General features: G+C 50.0%; 6 protein-coding genes across 6 annotated transcripts; 2 read left to right on the forward strand and 4 right to left on the reverse strand.

The window, feature by feature from the left end:
- Positions 1–4,506: 4,506 nt before the first annotated feature.
- On the reverse strand, positions 4,507–6,115 carry J4E93_010687 (uncharacterized protein; the record flags this gene model as incomplete). The annotated part of the gene is made up of 2 exons (XM_049348565.1): positions 4,507–5,605; positions 5,658–6,115. 2 exons carry the CDS (start codon positions 6,113–6,115, stop codon positions 4,507–4,509), a joined length of 1,557 nt encoding a protein of 518 aa, XP_049194253.1.
- Positions 6,116–7,259: 1,144 nt separating this feature from the next.
- On the reverse strand, positions 7,260–10,031 carry J4E93_010688 (uncharacterized protein; the record flags this gene model as incomplete). The annotated part of the gene is made up of 3 exons (XM_049348566.1): positions 7,260–8,486; positions 8,536–9,803; positions 9,860–10,031. 3 exons carry the CDS (start codon positions 10,029–10,031, stop codon positions 7,260–7,262), a joined length of 2,667 nt encoding a protein of 888 aa, XP_049194254.1.
- Positions 10,032–10,732: 701 nt separating this feature from the next.
- On the forward strand, positions 10,733–11,946 carry J4E93_010689 (uncharacterized protein; the record flags this gene model as incomplete). The annotated part of the gene is made up of 3 exons (XM_049348567.1): positions 10,733–10,744; positions 11,049–11,159; positions 11,215–11,946. 3 exons carry the CDS (start codon positions 10,733–10,735, stop codon positions 11,944–11,946), a joined length of 855 nt encoding a protein of 284 aa, XP_049194255.1.
- Positions 11,947–12,107: 161 nt separating this feature from the next.
- J4E93_010690 (uncharacterized protein) lies at positions 12,108–13,143 on the reverse strand (the record flags this gene model as incomplete). The annotated part of the gene is made up of 2 exons (XM_049348568.1): positions 12,108–12,682; positions 12,738–13,143. The coding sequence occupies 2 exons, from the start codon at positions 13,141–13,143 to the stop codon at positions 12,108–12,110; spliced, it is 981 nt and encodes a 326-aa protein (XP_049194256.1).
- A 789-nt stretch (positions 13,144–13,932) lies between these two features.
- On the reverse strand, positions 13,933–15,696 carry J4E93_010691 (uncharacterized protein; the record flags this gene model as incomplete). Its single annotated transcript, XM_049348569.1, has 3 exons — positions 13,933–14,591; positions 14,641–14,712; positions 15,150–15,696. 3 exons carry the CDS (start codon positions 15,694–15,696, stop codon positions 13,933–13,935), a joined length of 1,278 nt encoding a protein of 425 aa, XP_049194257.1.
- Positions 15,697–16,389: 693 nt separating this feature from the next.
- On the forward strand, positions 16,390–17,802 carry J4E93_010692 (uncharacterized protein; the record flags this gene model as incomplete). Its single annotated transcript, XM_049348570.1, has 1 exon — positions 16,390–17,802. One exon carries the CDS (start codon positions 16,390–16,392, stop codon positions 17,800–17,802), a length of 1,413 nt encoding a protein of 470 aa, XP_049194258.1.
- Between the last annotated feature and the right edge of the window lie 115 nt (positions 17,803–17,917).

Here is a 17,917-nt window from a genome sequence, read left to right on the forward strand (position 1 = left end):
AAAAGAGCTATTAAGACTTAGAAGAAGGTAATATAGAGTATAATAAGTAGATATAGATAGAAAGAGAGTAAATTAGTATAAAGTGCGCGTTAATAGTCTTAGTTAGAGTACTAGAGTCTAGTTAGTAGTAATTTAGTATAATTTGCGCTAAAAACCTCTAATTTAGACTAAAGCACTCTATTGTACTTTAAAATAGGCTATAATAGATTACTTTAGACTTTCTTAGAATTCTAGTAATAGTAGGTAGAAAGAGGCTAATACTTATAAATATAGAGCGTTTAGAGACTAGAGAATAGAAAAGAAAAATCTAACTAGCTAGAAATACCTATAGTGTATAGGCCTACGCTAGCTCTACTAGCGTAGGTAGTAGCCTCGCGCGCGCCTATACGTAATTTTTTTAGACTACTATTTTTTACGCTAGATTTCTGCCTCTCTAATAGATATAATACGCCTATACTAGCTTGCTATAGGCTGTCTTAGGCTAGAACAGTCTACTATAGACTATAGTTACCTTATCTAGCCTATTAATCTAGCTTTAGAGTAGATTAAGAGCAATCTACTCTAAAAAGAGAGATAATATTAGAACCTAGCTCTAAAGAGCCTAGGCTAACTTAGCACTAGCTATAAATACCTTAGAATTACTATTATAGCTTAGTAGCAATTTGTCTCTAGTCTTTTTAGAATAATATATCTAATTATAGTTTAATATTATATATCTAGTATTTAGCTAACTCTATTATTTAATAGAAGCTATTATAGAGGCTATTATAAACTACTATATTTATACTATACTAAAGGCTATTATAAGCGCTCTAAAGAGCTACTTTACTAGTATAGAGCTATACGCTAGGCCTATTAATATTTTTATTATTTCTATTTCTAATATTACTATCTCTATTATCTCTATTATTTTTATTATGTATATAGCTAGTATAAGACTTTTTATTATTTTCTTTTCTAGCTTTACTTTTAAGAAGCTTATTAGTAAAATATATAAGCTCTTTAGTAGTTATAGTTTTTTACTTATAAGAGAGAGAAACTAGAAAAACTATTCTATTAAAAACTATTCTATTAATAATCTTACTAATAAAATACTACTAATTATCTACTATATTATTGTCTATAACTAAGTATATAAAGTAAAAAAAATAATAAATCTATCTTTCTCTCTAGCTCTATAGAAAGCTATACTCTAGTAAAGAAATACTTTAGCTTAAATACTTTATAAAAGTAATAAAAACTAGAATAGTAAGAATATAGCGTTTATAAGTTACCTTATATAGTAAGATACTATTTATTAGATAGTAGCTATAATAGACTACTATAACTTTTATTAAAACTTAGAGAAATAGTTATTACGTTATAGTTATTAGAGAATAGATACTATAAGGCCTAGTAAGTACTAGTATTTCTATTACTGCTATATTGTCTTACTAAGTAATTAGTATAGTGTATAGTTCTTAACTACCTATAAACTTCTTAGAAGTGTATAAATATATATAGTTATAGTTAAGTATTAGTACTAATAGTAATATACACTAAATGTCTTAAAATCTTAAAATCTTCTAGCTATTCTAAGATAGTCTAGAAGCTAGGCGTCTTTTAATATCTTTTTACTAAACAGAGTTTATAAAATTAGGCACAAGGCACTAAAGTAAAAAGTATAGTATAAATAGTAAAGATATTATTATATTATTATAGTAGCGTAAAGTAGATAGTTAAAGAATATAAGTTTTATTAGTTATATATATAGGCGTTTTATTAAAATTAAATTATATTACTACTATTATTATAAGTAGCTATTATTAGTAATAAGAGCAAAATATATAACACTAAAATTAGTAACTCTAAAACAGGCACAGTAACCCTTAATAATGTACTCGTTAATGATATAGTCATAGTAGCTATGATCTGGATACGGAGGTAGCGGAACACCAGCGAAGTCATCGCAGTAAGGTAGCGAAGGAGGATTCGTGAACGGCCCCGGTGGGCTGATTTGGGCGACGCAATCTTCACAGTCGCAAGACGGAAGCTGAACGCAAGGCTCTCGGTTTTCATTCAGCACACGCTCTCTTCCACAAGACGAGCACGTGCACGAAAACAGACACGACACTACCTCGTTCACGTCGCTCAAGGTCTGTAAGACGAGGCGGACCAAATGGAAGCTGCACGTGCAAAACTCCAGATCGGGCACACAATCGCTGACTTCGCAGACTATCCGGAACAAACAACAGATATCACACGGGCATTGAGTTCGTTCCGGTTGACGAGCGAGGGAAAGTGTGCTCTGATACAGTGGCGGTGGCGGAGAAAGTTGGGTTTCGTCTGCTCCATGCTCTTGTAGTAATTCGGTTATGTCCAGGTTTCCAACGTTTTCGCTGATCTTCAGTGGTGTTGTACCACTCAGGTCTTTGATATTTGCATCAGCACCAGCCGCCAACATACCCAGAATGATCTCCATAGGGACGTCAAAATTGCAGGCTAGATGCAGTGCAGTTTGGCCACAATCGTCTTTGGCATTGAGATTTGCTGAGCCAAGGTAGCGGAGCAGGATTTGGTAAGTTGCTAAGCTTCGTCGATGGATTGCAACATGGAAGGCGGTCTGGCCTCGAATGTTCGTGATTGTCGCATTGGCACCTTTCTTGATCAAGTACTTCGTGATACCAGCTCTATTCCTGTTCGCCGAATAATGCAACGCGGTCTGATTGAACACATCGCGTTGATTGATGATCTGTGGATCCACGAAGAGGGCGTGCTCAATCACATCACGTGCGAGAGAGTCATCGCGGAAGTTGCTGGCGACAAGCATAACGTTGGCTCGATATTTGTCACGTGCCTCAGCCGCGATCAGGCCGGTGACTTCATCTTTCCAGTTTGGACTTTTCTCCCTCAGAAGGAGCAAGTGATATTCGAATGCGTCGTCATCGGCTACAAACGCTTCCGCAAGACTGATGGCAGTAGAAGAGTCTTCTTCGTTCGTGGGTTCGGCGGCCTTTGGTATATGCACGAACCGCAAGTGAGCCGCGTCGTGTTCATGATCGGTACGTTTGCCTGTGCGATCCCTGGCTATGTGTTTCGCTTTCGTTGCCTGCACCTCCGATATGTCGGCGCGAGCTTTATCAAAATTGCTAGTCTTTTCCATACTAGCCCTTGTCGGTCTTGGGTAGCTGTCTTCGGTCAAAGCCGCAGGTGTGGCGCAGAAGGGTACATTTGTATCGTTCCCGACGTTGAGCCATATAGGATGCGACTGACCGACACCTCCCGCGGAGTGATGACCGAGGTTATCCGGTACATGGGGAGGCGTATACGCTGTCTTTTCGATACTTGTGGGAGGTGCCTGGAGCGTTACGTCACTGCCGATGGATGTCGTCGTAGTGTTGTTGATGACGGTAGGTGCATCCGACATGCCGTCACTCAGCACGGCCGTCTGAAAGACCTCATCTTCTGACTGCGAGCCTGCCCAAGATGTTGTGTCACTTCCGTCTCCAGCCACACCCTCGTTTGCACAACATGGACCGCTGTAATGGATTCCTCTGCCTTCCTCCCGTGTTATCATCGTTTGGAGATCTTGAGCTGTGAGTCTCATTTTAGGCATGCTGGCGGTCATGCTGTTAGTCCAACGTAACAAGGGCTGATCGATCGTTGATTCATTCGATAGCTCGGCGATCCAACTCTGGATTGCTTCTGGGTTCTGCCAATAGTTCGTTGAAAGAGTCCCTCTGGTTTGGAAGAATTCAACTTTCGATCGCAGCTGTCTCTTGGTAAGAACAGTCTAGAGGCGTCAGCAATGTCAAAACATACGTACAAGCAACTTTGAACTCACCGCGATCTCCAGATGAATACATCCCAGGGACCACACATCCGAAGCAGTATTACGAGGTTGCAGCATGCCAACCTGAAATAGTGTCAGCAAAGATTCGGGTCATCGTGCGTAGCTGAACTCACTTCGGGTGCGATGTATGCCGGTGTATAGGCTTCGGGTTGGCCCATCGTAGTTTCTCGTTGCGCCTCAGTCCAGTCTAAGGCGAGTCCGAAGTCCGCTATATACACTTGCTGGCCTTTGATCAGGATGTTGGAGGGTTTGAGATCTTTATGGCGGCACTTGTTGTGGTGAAGATAGACCAGTGCGGAGCACAAGCATCCCACAAAGCCTCGAAGGACGACATCGTCTTGTGCAGTCCATGCATCTCGGGCCAGATATTGTTGCAGATCGAGATCAGCTACTGGTTCCATGATGATACCAATGTATTTTCGATCGGTGTATGAACTGACACGTTGCTCATTAGCGGCGCACTGTACCTCGGCTTGCTCAAACTCACCCTAGCAGCTTTACTAGATGATGGTGCGATAGTCGCTTGAGGTTGTGGACCTCATTCTCGAACGACAGCAGCTTCTTGCGATCCTTTGAGAATGTGCCACTTCTTCGATCGATGCGTTTCAGCTGTCACTGATGAGTCAATCAACCAGCAAAAGACGTTCCAAGTCCTTACAGCGTATTCCTTCAAATCAATCCTGCTTCGAGCACGATGGACGATGCTGAAGCCGCCTTTTCCAAGCTGCTCCATGATGACGAAGTAAGATTCTGCACCTTTGTCTGGCGAAAGTCAGCACCTGGGCAGCGAACGGTGTATAGAAGTATAGCTTACCGAGGTGATGATGACGACCTCCTTGTACCAGATCGACTGATCTTGAGCTAAGTACGAACCGTTGTTGCCGAAGAAAGTCTTTCCTGGAAGCAGCGGATTTGAGACTGGGAGTGAGGTCGACTTCAGTGAAAGGGAAGTGAATATCCTTGAATCCTTCGATAATGAGCATATTCATCGCTCGTACTTCGTCGATCATCCGGAGAACGAGATACAACCGTGGCCGTACACTCCAGTCATGCTTCCCAAGCATCGCGAGTAATTCGCCGAGCGCCAGAATAATCTCGTCGTTGTATGGCTTCTCGTTGCCCATACGCTGGGTGGACGCGGTCGATAAAAGTGACGATACTCTCTCCTCGAAGTCTTCAGCATCTAACTGTCCACTAGTCGTAGTCATGTCTACATGACGCGCGACAAATAGCGCTGGTGAGGCCGACTTGTTCGTTTCCGGGTTCAAGGCGTTCATACGCGGGATTGCCGTTGGGATCGGGGTGGCAGGCATGCTTGCAACGCGTTGCTCCACTCTTGGGGTCGTTGGCGTTGACGGTACTTTTGAGGTTGAGGTTTGGTCAATTCGCGGGTCAAACCCTGCAGGCGGTGTTTGGAGGTCCTTGCCAACCCTTCGCGGTGGTACAGGAGGGCGGGTCCTGTCAGCCATAGGAGGTGAGCTCTGCGTCTCCTCGAGTATAGACGTAATCTGGTCGAGTCGCATGGTGGCTTGACGTCGGACTCTAATAGATCTGTGCTGGAACTCTCGCATTTCACTCAGCAGCACTGTCTGCTCTTTATCTCCTGGTGATGCCAGTCGTTCGTTGAGCAATTTCGCTAATTGCTCTAATATCTCCCCCTGTTTTCTGATTTGAGCTCTCATGGCTGCGACATCGGCTGCGACATCAAGAGCTTGAGCTTTCAGAGTTGCGAAGTCAAGAGCATTCCGTTCAACAACCTGCATGTCGTTGCAACTAGCATAACCCGTCAGTAATTGCCTTCATTATTCAAAAAGAGACGACATACGTTGTGATGAACTGAATTGCTAAAAGCATTGAGCTCTTATGATCTTGCAAGTTGCGCTTGATGTGTTGCAGGTCGTCCGAGCGTCTATCAAGCTTGAACTGAAGCACGCCCTGCCTTAGGCGGCCCGTAGCCCCTGAGATATCAAGATCGAAGATGAAATTGCAGAGTCTTTGGGCCTCGCGCTCGCAGCTTTGAAGAGTTCGTTGAAGACATTCTAGCAAGTTGGCCTGCGACGCGCCTTGCACTTCTTCCACCGCAGCGACGAAGTTCGGGGTGCTGAGAACGCAATGTATGTTATCAATCAGGTCGCAAACAGCCTCTAAATCGGCTCGGAGTTCGTCCAGGGTCTGATGAATGCTGCCTCCCTTGGAGTACGCATCTTTCAACTGTTTAACTGCTGTACGGAGAATCTGTACGACCGTCAATGCGAGCCCAACGATGCTGATCGGGTCCGCCATGCGAGGTAATTGAGCATGAAAGATTACAAGGTTTCGATCGAGAGAGTCATCAAGGCCACGCTTCAAGAAAAGGCCTGGTGCACTACTTATCCCGTAATGCACAGCCCCGCAGCCATGCAACGCATCGAGACTGAATCCATAGCCATGTATCTCAAGCCCATTTTTAGGCACGTTTGCAAGGAAGCCAGGCTGAGTGAGTTTATTGGTAAGGAATCAAACTTGACTGCAGATGTGAAGCGCTTCAACGCAAGCGGCGGCAATGTCAAGAAGAGGGGGGGCCGAGACCGAGTGGTAAGGGGGGCTGCTCGCGGAGATGATTGACCAAATAACGCATCCTCTCTTCAGCTCTCTGACATGAAGGCTTGCCAAGAGTTATCGAGACGGACATGCAGGAAGGCTACCGATAAGGAATTGGGGGTCGGCGACAAGGCTGAACGAGAGCCGCCTTCTTGGGGGACAAACGCACCCCCTCATGGACTGGACTTTGCCGCTCCAAGCGGCACACCGAGTTGTTATCATGCTTTCGCAATCAGGACTTGCGAAGAAGACAAGAGTCAGCCGAATGGGATTCTCGGAGCATTTTTAAGCCGCTGGGTTAACGATACCCTTTTGAGTATCTGCCATGTGCACGAAGATGCGTCAAATAGGTTTTCTACGTCGCATACTGAACGCGATGGATTGATTAGTGTCTTGACGTCGGATACCAAATATAATGATTAGTGTCCTCAAGTCATGCTAAGCTCGATGCGGGAGACTTACACGTTCAGATGCATCGGGCCATCTCTACCGAGCCCGGTAGTAGCGAGAAACTGCATGTGAAAGCTTCAGATAATGTGTCGCGTAAGCAGCCACCAAGAGCAGGCCATGGTGTTAGGTGGGCTGTGTAATGATCCGATTGCCCCAAGTTACGAATCCGCTCACACACCCAAACGGAAGGAAGCAAGCGTTACCGTTCTCTCCTCAGCAGGACTATGGATGGGAATACTCGGCCCTCCGAGTCCGTTTCAAGAAGCTCCTGTCATTCTTCTGCAACGTTTATCACATCACTCGACGTCTTCCAATCATGCATTCCAACAAGCAAGTCAAGCCAACAGGCGCTTGCAGTAGCATTTGCAATCCCCGCCTCCACAGCTCCACCACCCCCTCACTTAAGCGTATCAACCAACTCCCTATAAATCTTCTTCAAATCCCTCACATCGCCCTCCAACTCCTCGACCCTCTCCGTCTTCTCGCCCAACATCTCCAACGCCGTCATCTCCCTATTCTCCATCTCGCCCAACCTCTTTTCCAAATCCCCGACCTTCTCCCCCTGTTTCCTCGTCTCATCAACCTCACGCATGAGCTTAACAACTTCTTCGCGGGCTTCGTCGCGCTGGGCAGTCAGACGAGCGAGTTCCTCTTTGTGAGTCGCTTTTTCGGATTCCAAGCGGCGGACTGCGGCGCTCATGCGCTCGACGAGTTGGACGGAGGGGCCGGCGCCGGCGGTGGAGACGCTGATCATGTCGTTTATAGTCCTGTGTGGGGAAGATGTGTTTTCAAAGGGATCGTGGTCGTGGTCGATGGTGTGGATAGACGGTGTTTCCAGGCCGCCGTTGAGGTTGGACATGCTTGATGGAATGGAGTCTTGTCGTTGAGGGGTGCCGAGTTCGGGGGTGCGCACTTTGGTTGCGTTGCTGGATTTGTTGTGGCGGGAGGAAGAGGGGCGGCGCGAGGCTTCGTCGAACATGCGGTCCATGGGGGACATCATGGGCATGTCCATGCCGCTGGATATGGAGCGTGGGTTGGGTCGCCGGCTGTATATGCCTAGTGGATCGGGCGAATGCCGGCGTTGTGCTATTGAAGGTGAGTCTGTTCGTAGATGATGTGAATCGCCTAGCAGAGATGGTGTCTGTATCTCCACCTTCCACTTGTTCTTCTCGTCCTCTAGCCGTTGTTGAAGCTCGACTTCCCACACCTTCTTTTCTCGTTCAAGTTCGGCTCGCGCATCTTGTGCTGCCATTTCTGCTTGTGTGAGCCTCGCTTGTAGCTTCTGAGCTGCGGCACGCTGTTCGGTCAGATCGTGCTCGAATGTGCGGGCTCGTTCGTTGATGCTTTCCAGCTCGTCTTCGAGTCGGCGTGCTTTTGAGTTGACTTCTCTTGCTTTCCGTCGGACATCGGACTCGCGCTTTGCCGTTTCATCACGGTCTTTCTCAAGAGCTGCCATACGAGACGTCAAAGTGGTCTCGATACCCTGCCAGTTCTCGGAAGCCAGCGAGTACTGGGTCTGCAGCGTCTCAATCTGTCGCAGAAGCTTGGCTTGTGAGTCACCAGTCGCCGATGAAGATGCCTCTTCTGTGCGGCTGCGGAGCAATTCGAGCTTAGATTCCAGGTTCTATAGTCATGTCAGTGTATGTATTCCACCAAGAATCATCATGTCTTACAGCAATCTCACCGCGCAACTCAAGCTCGGCGACCTTTGCTTTCTCCTGTTGGCTCTTCGCTTCGTCTCTGGCTGCTTGAAGCTCCCTCTTCGCGCGATCTTCGGCAAGCTTCTTTTCTATTCGGACATTCTCGATATCTTCTTTGAGTGACGCAGTGGCCCTCTTCTCTGCTTCCAGCGCTCCAGATTGGGCTCTCTTCTCAGCATCTTCGGCCCGTGAGAGCGCGTCGTTGAGCTGTTTCCGCAGCTCAGATATTGTGAGCCCAGCCTCCTCGCGCTCCGCTCTGATTGTCTCGATGTCCTTCTCAATTCTACCCACTATCTTCAGCTTTTCTTGCGCAGACTTCTCTGCCGCCTCTGCGCGCCGTGCTCTTTCCGACTGCTCAGTGATGCTCTTTTCTGCCTTTGTCAGCCGCTGTTTGAGAGTCGCAATCTCCTTGTCCTGATCCATTGTCTTCGCGCGCATCTTCTTGATAGTGGTCAGATGCTTCATTTCCGTCTTTGAGAGTTTCTGCCCCTCTTCCATGAGCGCAGCTATCTGTGCATCCTTGTCGGCCAGCTTTCTGTCCGCCGGGGTCGCTTCCGAGTCGGACTTGGCGGCCTTTGCAGAGGCAGCAAGCTGCTCGGAGAGGTATGTGAGCTTCGACTGCAAAGCATCGATTCGCTCTAGGTGAGAGTTGAGTTCCTCGCGATTGTCTTGCATCGTCTCCTCGTATGTCTTCTGCAACAGCGATAGCTCAGCCTGCACTTCTTCGGGGTCTTTGGTCTCGGTAGACAGCGTTGGGGGGAGTAGGTCGATTGAAGGTCGCGACGGGTCGCTGTCGAAGGACTGGCGGGGAGACGAGGCTTGCGGGGTGACGATGGAGGGTATCGACGGCATGGACATGGTGGGAACGGGCGTCGAGGTCGGTTGCTCGGCTACTAGAGGTGTGGGCGGTGGTGAAGTCGCTGGAGGAGAGACTATGGGCGCAGGTGCCTCTATGGCGGGTTGTGGAGGTTCCTCGACCTTGCTTTCATCTGGCTTGGGCGCCTCGTCTTCCTTCACTGTCGCAGCTTCTTCTTTCACTGGCACGGCCTCCGTCGCTGGCTCAGGCGCTTTCGAGTCTATGCTTGCTCTTGGCGATGCGGTGGCTGCATTCACGGCTGGACTCGCGGGTCGTGATCCAAGGTCCGACGAGGTTCTTGCTTCAGATCCCTTGTTCACGGCCTTGGCTAGGCGGTCTTGTAGTCGGGAATTGGGTCGGCTTCGTGACGAGGTGCGCGAGATGCCTGTGTCGTTAGCCCTCTGAAAGCTGGTAACAGCAAGTGTCTCCAAGGCCACCCACCTGGTTCGACCGCAAGCTTCTTGTCCGTCGCTGCCTTTTCTGTCGTGTCTGATTTGGCGCCTGCCTCTGTGCCCGCCGGCTTGGTGGGTGTTGTGCCATCTTCGGCCAGGATGCCGTCGAGGCGCGACTCCAGGCCCGAGATGGCGCTGTTCCACCAGTTCTTCCCGCTCATCGTTCCTCTACAGCTGTACGTGTCCTGGCTCTATTCGTCGTCTACGACGCTTCGCTAGCGTTCAGCGTGCACTCGTTCGGCGCTTGTGTCTGTTCATAGCTCAATTGCGCGGGAGGCCAGGCTGGTCTGTTGGCGGTCGTACGCGATCAGTAGGGTTCGCGGGGTGTCACAGCAATGACCATATGGTGAATGTCGTAGGGTGGATGTTGTCGCAGCTAGATCAGCTCGTATCATCGGAAGGCGGCCCCAATCGCATGCGTGTCCTCTTGCGCCCAAGGTTCCTGCCGCGCAAGCCCTCGAGATGACGGGCGCGGTTGCAGCATGCCACGCGCACGCCGATTGGCCGAGCAAATGTTCCGCAACTCCGCTCTCTGCCCTGACGCAATTCCCACCACCAAGACCTAATGCAGGGGACTTGGGTCCCGGCCATGACTTCCGCATGACGATCGGCGTATGGATATCTTCACTTTTCGATGTCGTCTACATGCCATATGCTTTTTGGGCATGCGTTTCCAGATGCAACATGCATCTCACGATGACTGCTTCGATTGAACTAGCCTCTAGTGGCATCGCGCCTGCCGTCTCTGACGACAGCAGTATTCTTTCTTTAGTTCTGTTTGCTGCCTTCATATAGTTCAGAGGTACCTTGATTTCTTCCGCGTATCCCAACACACTCAATCAACTCAATCAATACCACCAAGATGCCTCTCGCAGTAAGTTGTTCCCAGTTATCTCTCGTTTCCTTGCCATCTAAACTGTGTCTCAATGTCCATCATCCCATCGTTACCAACCAGTACCGTCAATGTACAGATTTGAGGCTTTGTAATGCATACTCTTGACTTGGGTACTTTCCACGTATTGTCCCAAATCTTGTTCAATGTTGGCTCTTATCTAGAACAACTTGTGTTCCCCAACATCTCGCCACAGCTGCACACCGCTCAAGAGAGTACTCGCGAGTCGATATGTTCTGCTCTATACCAACCCGACTATAAATCACTCATACTAACACCCCCCCAGGCAGTCGGACAAATGCGCTCCCAGGCCTCCATGGCCGACAACCTCAAACAAGCCCAATCCCTCTGCCGCAAAGCCCACGAAGCAGGCGCCGCCGCCCTCTTCCTGCCCGAAGTACGCCACCACCTCCCAGCCAAACATCCCTATCCCATGAACTAACCCATCCCAGGCAGCAGACTACCTAACCACCTCCGGCGGTCTCAAACTCTGCAAATCCGTCCAAGACTCCGAATTCGTCCAAGGGCTCTGCAAATCCGCCCAGGAATACAGTCTCCCCATCTCCGTCGGCATCCACGAACCGACAGACGATGGAAAAAAGGTCAAGAACACATTAATCTGGATCACCGCCACAGGAGAAATAAAATACCGCTACCAAAAACTCCACCTCTTCGACATGGACGTAAAAGACGGCCCGCAAATGCAAGAATCCGCAGGCGTAGAACGCGGCGTCCACCTCGGCGATCCCTTCTCCTCCCCCATCGGTAAACTAGGCATGCAAATCTGCTTCGACCTGCGCTTCCCCGAACCCGGTCTCGCGCTGCGCGCGCGAGGCGCAGAAGTCCTGTTATACCCCGCCGCCTTCACGACGCCGACTGGAAAAGCAGGACATTGGGAGATTCTCATCAGGGCGCGTGCGATTGAGACGCAGAGTTATATTATCGCTGCGGCGCAGGTGGGTGTGCATGATGAGGAGGGGAAGAGGAGGAGTTGGGGACATAGTATGATTGTGGATCCGTGGGGGAAGATTGTGGCGGAGTTGGGGGGTGATGAGGGGGAGGGGGGGAGTTGGAAGGATGAGGGTGAGATTGCGTGTGCGGAGATTGATGTGGAGTTTGTGAGGAGTATGAGGAATGATTCGCCGTTGAAGAGGAGGACGGATGTTTATAATGAGTTGGTTTAGGAGCTGGGAGGTCCGCGTAGAGGAGAAATGGATCATGAGGTCTTGGAAGTGTTCATATTGCATGATGAAGAGTAACCAAAATCTAGAAGGTCTACTAGGAATGCCATTGTACATACCGCTCAAGTCCAGTCCAATCCAGAAGACGACTCGAACACCCCATCCTACCGACCATCAACGTCCTCCACATCCCGTCCCTCTAGTAACCTCGCCTTCCCCGCTAAACTCAAATACGCCAACTCATGCTCCGCACTCTCAAGCTGCCGCTCAACCCTCGGCCTCACATCCCCCAACTCACACCCCATACACTCCGCCAACCTCTCCAACATCGTCGTAAACAAACTCCTCCCACTCCCCTCCTCCCTCTGCGGCCCCTGCGTCCTAGGCGGTTCAAACTCGCCCTTCGCCGTCCCCCAACAAGGCCAGTCCCAATCATGCGTGCCATGATCATGGTAGAAGTTCAGTAGAGTAGTCTCTGCATTCGAGGTATCGTGGTGCAGTAGCGTGTCTGAGATGAACTCCGGACCGAGACACAGCGCAGCTTCCGCGAAACAAAACTCGAGTTCGCTGCGTAGTTCGACTTGGTTTGCGTCCATGAAGCGGCCGTAGGTGCGTTGGTTTATCCAGCCTGAGCCGTGGTAGCGGGCGGAGAGGGTGGCGTGGTGGAGGACGAGGTAGATTGCGGTTAGGGGGTCGCGGGGGAGCGATTTGATGTAGGTTAAGCGGTCTGCGTGGTCTTCTGAGGGGGAGGTTAGCTGGGGCTGTGCTAAAGAGGGGTCGGCGGGTAGACTGACCGATTGATGTCAGGCGGTATAATAGCAGTAGTCCAGCATTTGCGAGGGGGACGTTGTGTTGTAAGACCGCGTTGAAGTTGTGCTCAGAGCAGAGGGCGTCCATAACGTCATCGACAATATCGTAGTTGTGAACGCAATCAGCCAACCAGTCGACGTTGAGGCGATCATCTCCACACTTGAAGTCAGTCTCTGCGTGCCGGAGCTCTTTCTTCATGAAGCTGCCAGTGATTGATCTTTCGTAGTTCTTGAAAATGGCACGAAGTCTGGGATGTGCGCTCCGGATAGTGGTAATGAGCGAGCCATCGTTGAAAGGCAGGTGCTGGATAGTCTTAAGGACCAGCTCTGGAGGGATTCTCGGGGATATGAGAAAGTTCAGGTACGTCGATGGATCGGAGAAGGTAGCCATGCTGCTGTACTATGGGTGTATGACGTGCTGAATAAGAGAGTGATTGTGGATTGTTGTATGCTGAGGAGGGGAGGTAGGAAACCCAGAGTTGATCGATGCGGTCGCGACTTATACTTCTGGGGTAGCTGCAGTCCAGACTGTACTTTCTGTATACGTGTTTGAGGGAGTAAACGGCGCGGATTCAGCCTCGGTTCATCGTCCCCACGCCAGCTATATAGTCAAACCGTGAAGACCATGATGGGTGACAATTAGCACCATGATGGCGAATCATCCTCAGGATGAGCACGCGTCAGGAGCAGAGTAACGTCACCACGTGGAGTTGCGATTGCGCAGTCTGAAAAGAGTTTGTCGCGTGCTTCACAGTTGAGCTGATAACTGATGCGATTGCCTGTTCGCATCCGTGCGTGTGCAGACGCTGGGATTCGAGGCATGGAATGTAGACTGATCGCTGCGGACAGGCGCTAGGTCAGGCCCCGCTGATGACGAGCCGATGGCAGCGTGGGGGCTAATGTAGGTGATGGGTGCGATTGCGCAATAGGTCCGAAGTGCAGAACACGCGGGGTGCGAGGGGCTGCGAGAGAAAGGCATGTCGAGGTCGGGAGTAGTCATCTCGAGCTCGTGCCACCCCACCGACCAGGCAACGATCCGCATGGCATAAAGCATGAGAGCAATTCGCAGATAGTAGCTCAATTGTGAATGTGTTCATAGATATGACAGCCTCAATGCGCCGTGACCCTGGGTATCGTGTAGACTCCGCAAATGCAACATTACATGTCGTGAGATAGCTTCCTACTGCAGTTCTATACCTTCCCGCTCAGCTGCCTGCAGTATGAAGCTCCTAGTCTTCGCATCTGGCGCGAGGTCCAGCGCAACATGGCCGTCTGTGTCCTTCTTGTCGTGTTCTGCGCCCATGGTGAGCAGCAGCAGCGCCGCGTCTCCGTGCCCCTCGCTCATCGCATGGTGCAGCGCTGTCATGCCATCCATGTCCGTCGCGTTCAAAGGGCTCTTTGCATCTAACAATGCCTTCATCATCGGCACGCTACCTACCGCCGCTGCGCGGTGCAGTGGTAGCTGACCCCTCTTGTCTTTTATCCGTGCTGACGCTGGCGGCTTCTGTGCGAGCAATGTACGTGCGATATCGAGGTTTACTTTCGACGCGCAAAAATGTAGGGCGGTCTGGCCGTTGTTGTTCTTCGCGTTCACGTCGGCGTCTTTAGAGAGTAGCAGGTCTACTATTGGCTCTGCGTCTTTCCGCGAGCATGCCATCATGAGTGGCGTCCAGCCCGAGCCATCGGTGACATCGGGATCGAACGATTTGCTTTGTACGAGTGTTTGAACGATAGCGAGGTGATTGTAGGATACGGCCCAGTGTATTGGGAGGCGGTCGTCTGGGTCGCGGAGGTTTGCGAGCTTGGGGTTCGCGGCGAGGAGGGAGTCGACTCGGGATGCTGGGGACTGTTAGGCTTGGGCTCATAGATATGAGGGAGTGATGCGCACTTTGACCCTCCCGACAGGCCTCGTGGATGGCGTACTTGGCCTTGTATTCCTCCATGGTGTTGCGGATGATGGCTAACGTTGACGCGTGTGTTGGGCAGTTCGCAGCTCAGCTCCTAGAAAGTTAACCCCGCTATGGCCGAGGCGTGGAGATCGCCGTGGCGTGACGTAATCATTTGGCTACTTCCATCCTCAGAACGCGTCTCGTCAACGAAACTCCTGACATTATATGCCCCATTCATGTTTCGAAGGCGTACGATCTTTAGCGATGCCTTGGTTCTATCGAATTTGCTACGACCAAGTTGTCTGCTATAATGCCACATTTCGGCATTGGATAGTAGGAAGACCCGCGTGTCCCGAATGCATCATCTCCGTCTCAAATGTCTCTCCATTTTATCGGCCTAGCACCAAACGTCCGCACACTATAGACCATCTGCTTCCGTCTGGAGAGAATGCTTTTCCCTCTGCACGCTGGAAAGAGTCTTTGCTAAACCTCCAAGTAATCCCCTTACATCCCTCGCTACTCAGAAAGCCGGCACTGACTTTGTCCCAGGACTTTTCGAGGACTGACAGGGTGATCGGAAGACTGGACGGGTAGACGCCACCCAGTGTCAGATGCTCCATGTTTCCAGCGAGGCAGGCAATCATCGCGAGCTGTCCGTCGATCATAGGCTCTCCTAGATGCATCCGATCAAGCCATTGCCTGGCTCGACTTCTTGACGATGATGGAATAACTTCCCTGATGACCCGCTCGTACTCATTGATTTTACTCTGGAAGCGGGAGAAGAAGACAGCGTCGAAAGCCAACGTAAACTGTGGTATCCCGTTTGTGGTTATAGTGAAGGAATGAATGTGCTTTGCGAGATCTTGACGATCAACAAGCGTGTCGAATAACAACATCAAGTCTATGCATTGCTTGGTCGAGAAATTGAGCTCTCGGTAGAGCTGTGGTTCTGCAAGCGATCGATAGTACTTTGATGTCATCGAAAGAGCCGATGCTTCCTTTCCGACTAGGTGCTGGATGATCTTTTCGTCTAGCTCGGTTGAGAGACGGTCCATAGTGGGCGAGTAAGGTAGGGCCTGAGCCATTGATTTTTTGTGTTGATGATACTTCTCACCCGAGAGCACCTGGTTGTATGGGTGTAGTATTGACTTCGAAAGTCGTGGGTGGCTTATTGGCGATGAGTCGCGAGAACGAGTAGTATGACTCGCTTGCGCGCCGGCGGTGTATGAGGAAGAACTCTAAGTTTTCGAAGAGTTGGTCAAAGGTGGTTTGTGAGAGGACCTGCGCGCTGCAAATGGAAGGAGCGAAAGTGGAAGGGGCACACCTGCTGTGTCACATGCACGGACCTTTCTATACGCGCTTTTGTCGTCACCTACTTAGTCGCTCGAACAGGTTCTCGGGTGAGAAGCACTGCGCCTCTCGAATAAGATCATTAAATATTAATGGTAGGTAGCACTAAGATCTTATCTTTGGCTATCGGCAGAAGTCCGGCACCGTCTCAACCAAACCTTGGAAGTTGACCTCGGTCACGTGCCTTCAGATGCCTGGAGATGCCTGGAGGAATGGAAAGAGTTATATGTTCGGGTTCAGAGCCTCTGAACTTCCTTTGCACTTCAATTCGCCACTCATTACATTAATATATACTGACTTATATTGCGCCTCTCGGGTGTAGCTTCAGGAAAGCGTTTTTCGACATCACCTCTCAACACTTCCTAGCCGCCTCTCGAACGTTTTCACCATCAACTACAATGTCGCTCTCGAAACTTTCGACTGAAATCGATGAGATCATCATACAGTACCTCCCGCAGCACGCGCGTCACAGTCTGACGCTTACAAGCAAGTCCTATCACAAAGTGGCGAACCCATATCTGTACAGGAATATCCGAGTACGCGAGTCAGATGCACTCTCCGTAGCACGTTTCTTATTGAGCCTACTCGGACGTACGGAACTTCAGCAGTATATCCAGAGCTTCGACTTGATCTCAGCTAGCAAAAGAAGGGCATTAGACGCACCGCATCTGGGTGACGACGATCCGAATATTGAAGCACGTCGCAAAACTATCGAGAACATCAACCAGGATCTATTCAGCAAATCCTTGCATATATGGAAGGCCATAGAAAGGTTCGCATACCACCTGGGCGGCCTTACGTTTGCGAGAAATTGGTACTTTCGTGTCCTTGAGGCAACCAAGTCCATAGATGGTACGATTGGGCTCATACTTTGCCTTGCTACCAATCTGGAAAGCCTACAACTCATGGACTTGGGGGACGGGATAACGGAAGCTGTCTGCCGGGCACAATGGCAAGAGTGTATCACATGGGCATCCTCCGCAGTTTGGCCGCTACGCAAGCTGAAAAGCCTGGTGATAGCACTCGAGTTGGGTGCAGCCATCCCGGTATTAACACCTGTGGAAACCCTGAAGGCCAGCGGTCGAGGCTGGCTCCACAGCTTCGAGTACCCATGCGAAGGTTCTGACAAAATGAGGACCTTGCGGAGCCTGGAACTACGAGACATCGCTATGAGGGCAGATCATCTCGATTGCATGATATCATTACCTGAACTGGGAGGCGTACATCATCTGAGAATGGGAAATGTCCGCATCGAGGAACGCGCGGGATACGACTACGAGCGATTAAGCGACCTATTGCAACTCTTTCTCCCATCACTCAGAACTTTCGAATGGACCGGAGAAATTAAGAGACGTCGTTATCAAACGTATATCCCATTCGGCAGCTTCACAGGCTTCAAACAACTAGAAGAGCTCGTCCTTGGCTTCGAATACATACGACCAAACGATGACAACATCAACGATCCACCCGCGCATCTTCTCGACCCTCCGTACTACTTTCCAATAAGTCTGGCGACTCTGAAGATCACAGAGGTTCCCCAAGGTCTTCTTCACAACCTACAGGAGACATGCGAAGAGTCTCCGTTGGACAACTTCATCCTCAAAACGGCCGTATCTCGCGAGCTCTCGAATTTCGACCTGTTTGTTACTTCGACGGGAGATGTTGCTTCGGAGTACGCGGAGCTATCGAATACCTTCCTACCCAAACTTATTGCTAGCTTGGATAACGTTGGCACTTCGTTGCGATTCCACCGACAGAGACAAGGACGGGATTCAGAACTGCTATATCACCCAGATCACGCAGCTGTATGAGCGTAGCTGAGCACGTCAACTGGGTGTGTAACTCGGACAATACTGAATGCTGGAGAGGATCGGGAAGGGTCGGGCTGACAGAGGTGCGAGGTGGAAGTCGTGAGAATTGGCTAGT

Source organism: Alternaria ventricosa (genome assembly GCF_023758065.1).
Source record: "Alternaria ventricosa strain BMP 2768 chromosome Unknown scaffold_34, whole genome shotgun sequence".
Lineage (NCBI taxonomy): Eukaryota > Fungi > Ascomycota > Dothideomycetes > Pleosporales > Pleosporaceae > Alternaria > Alternaria ventricosa.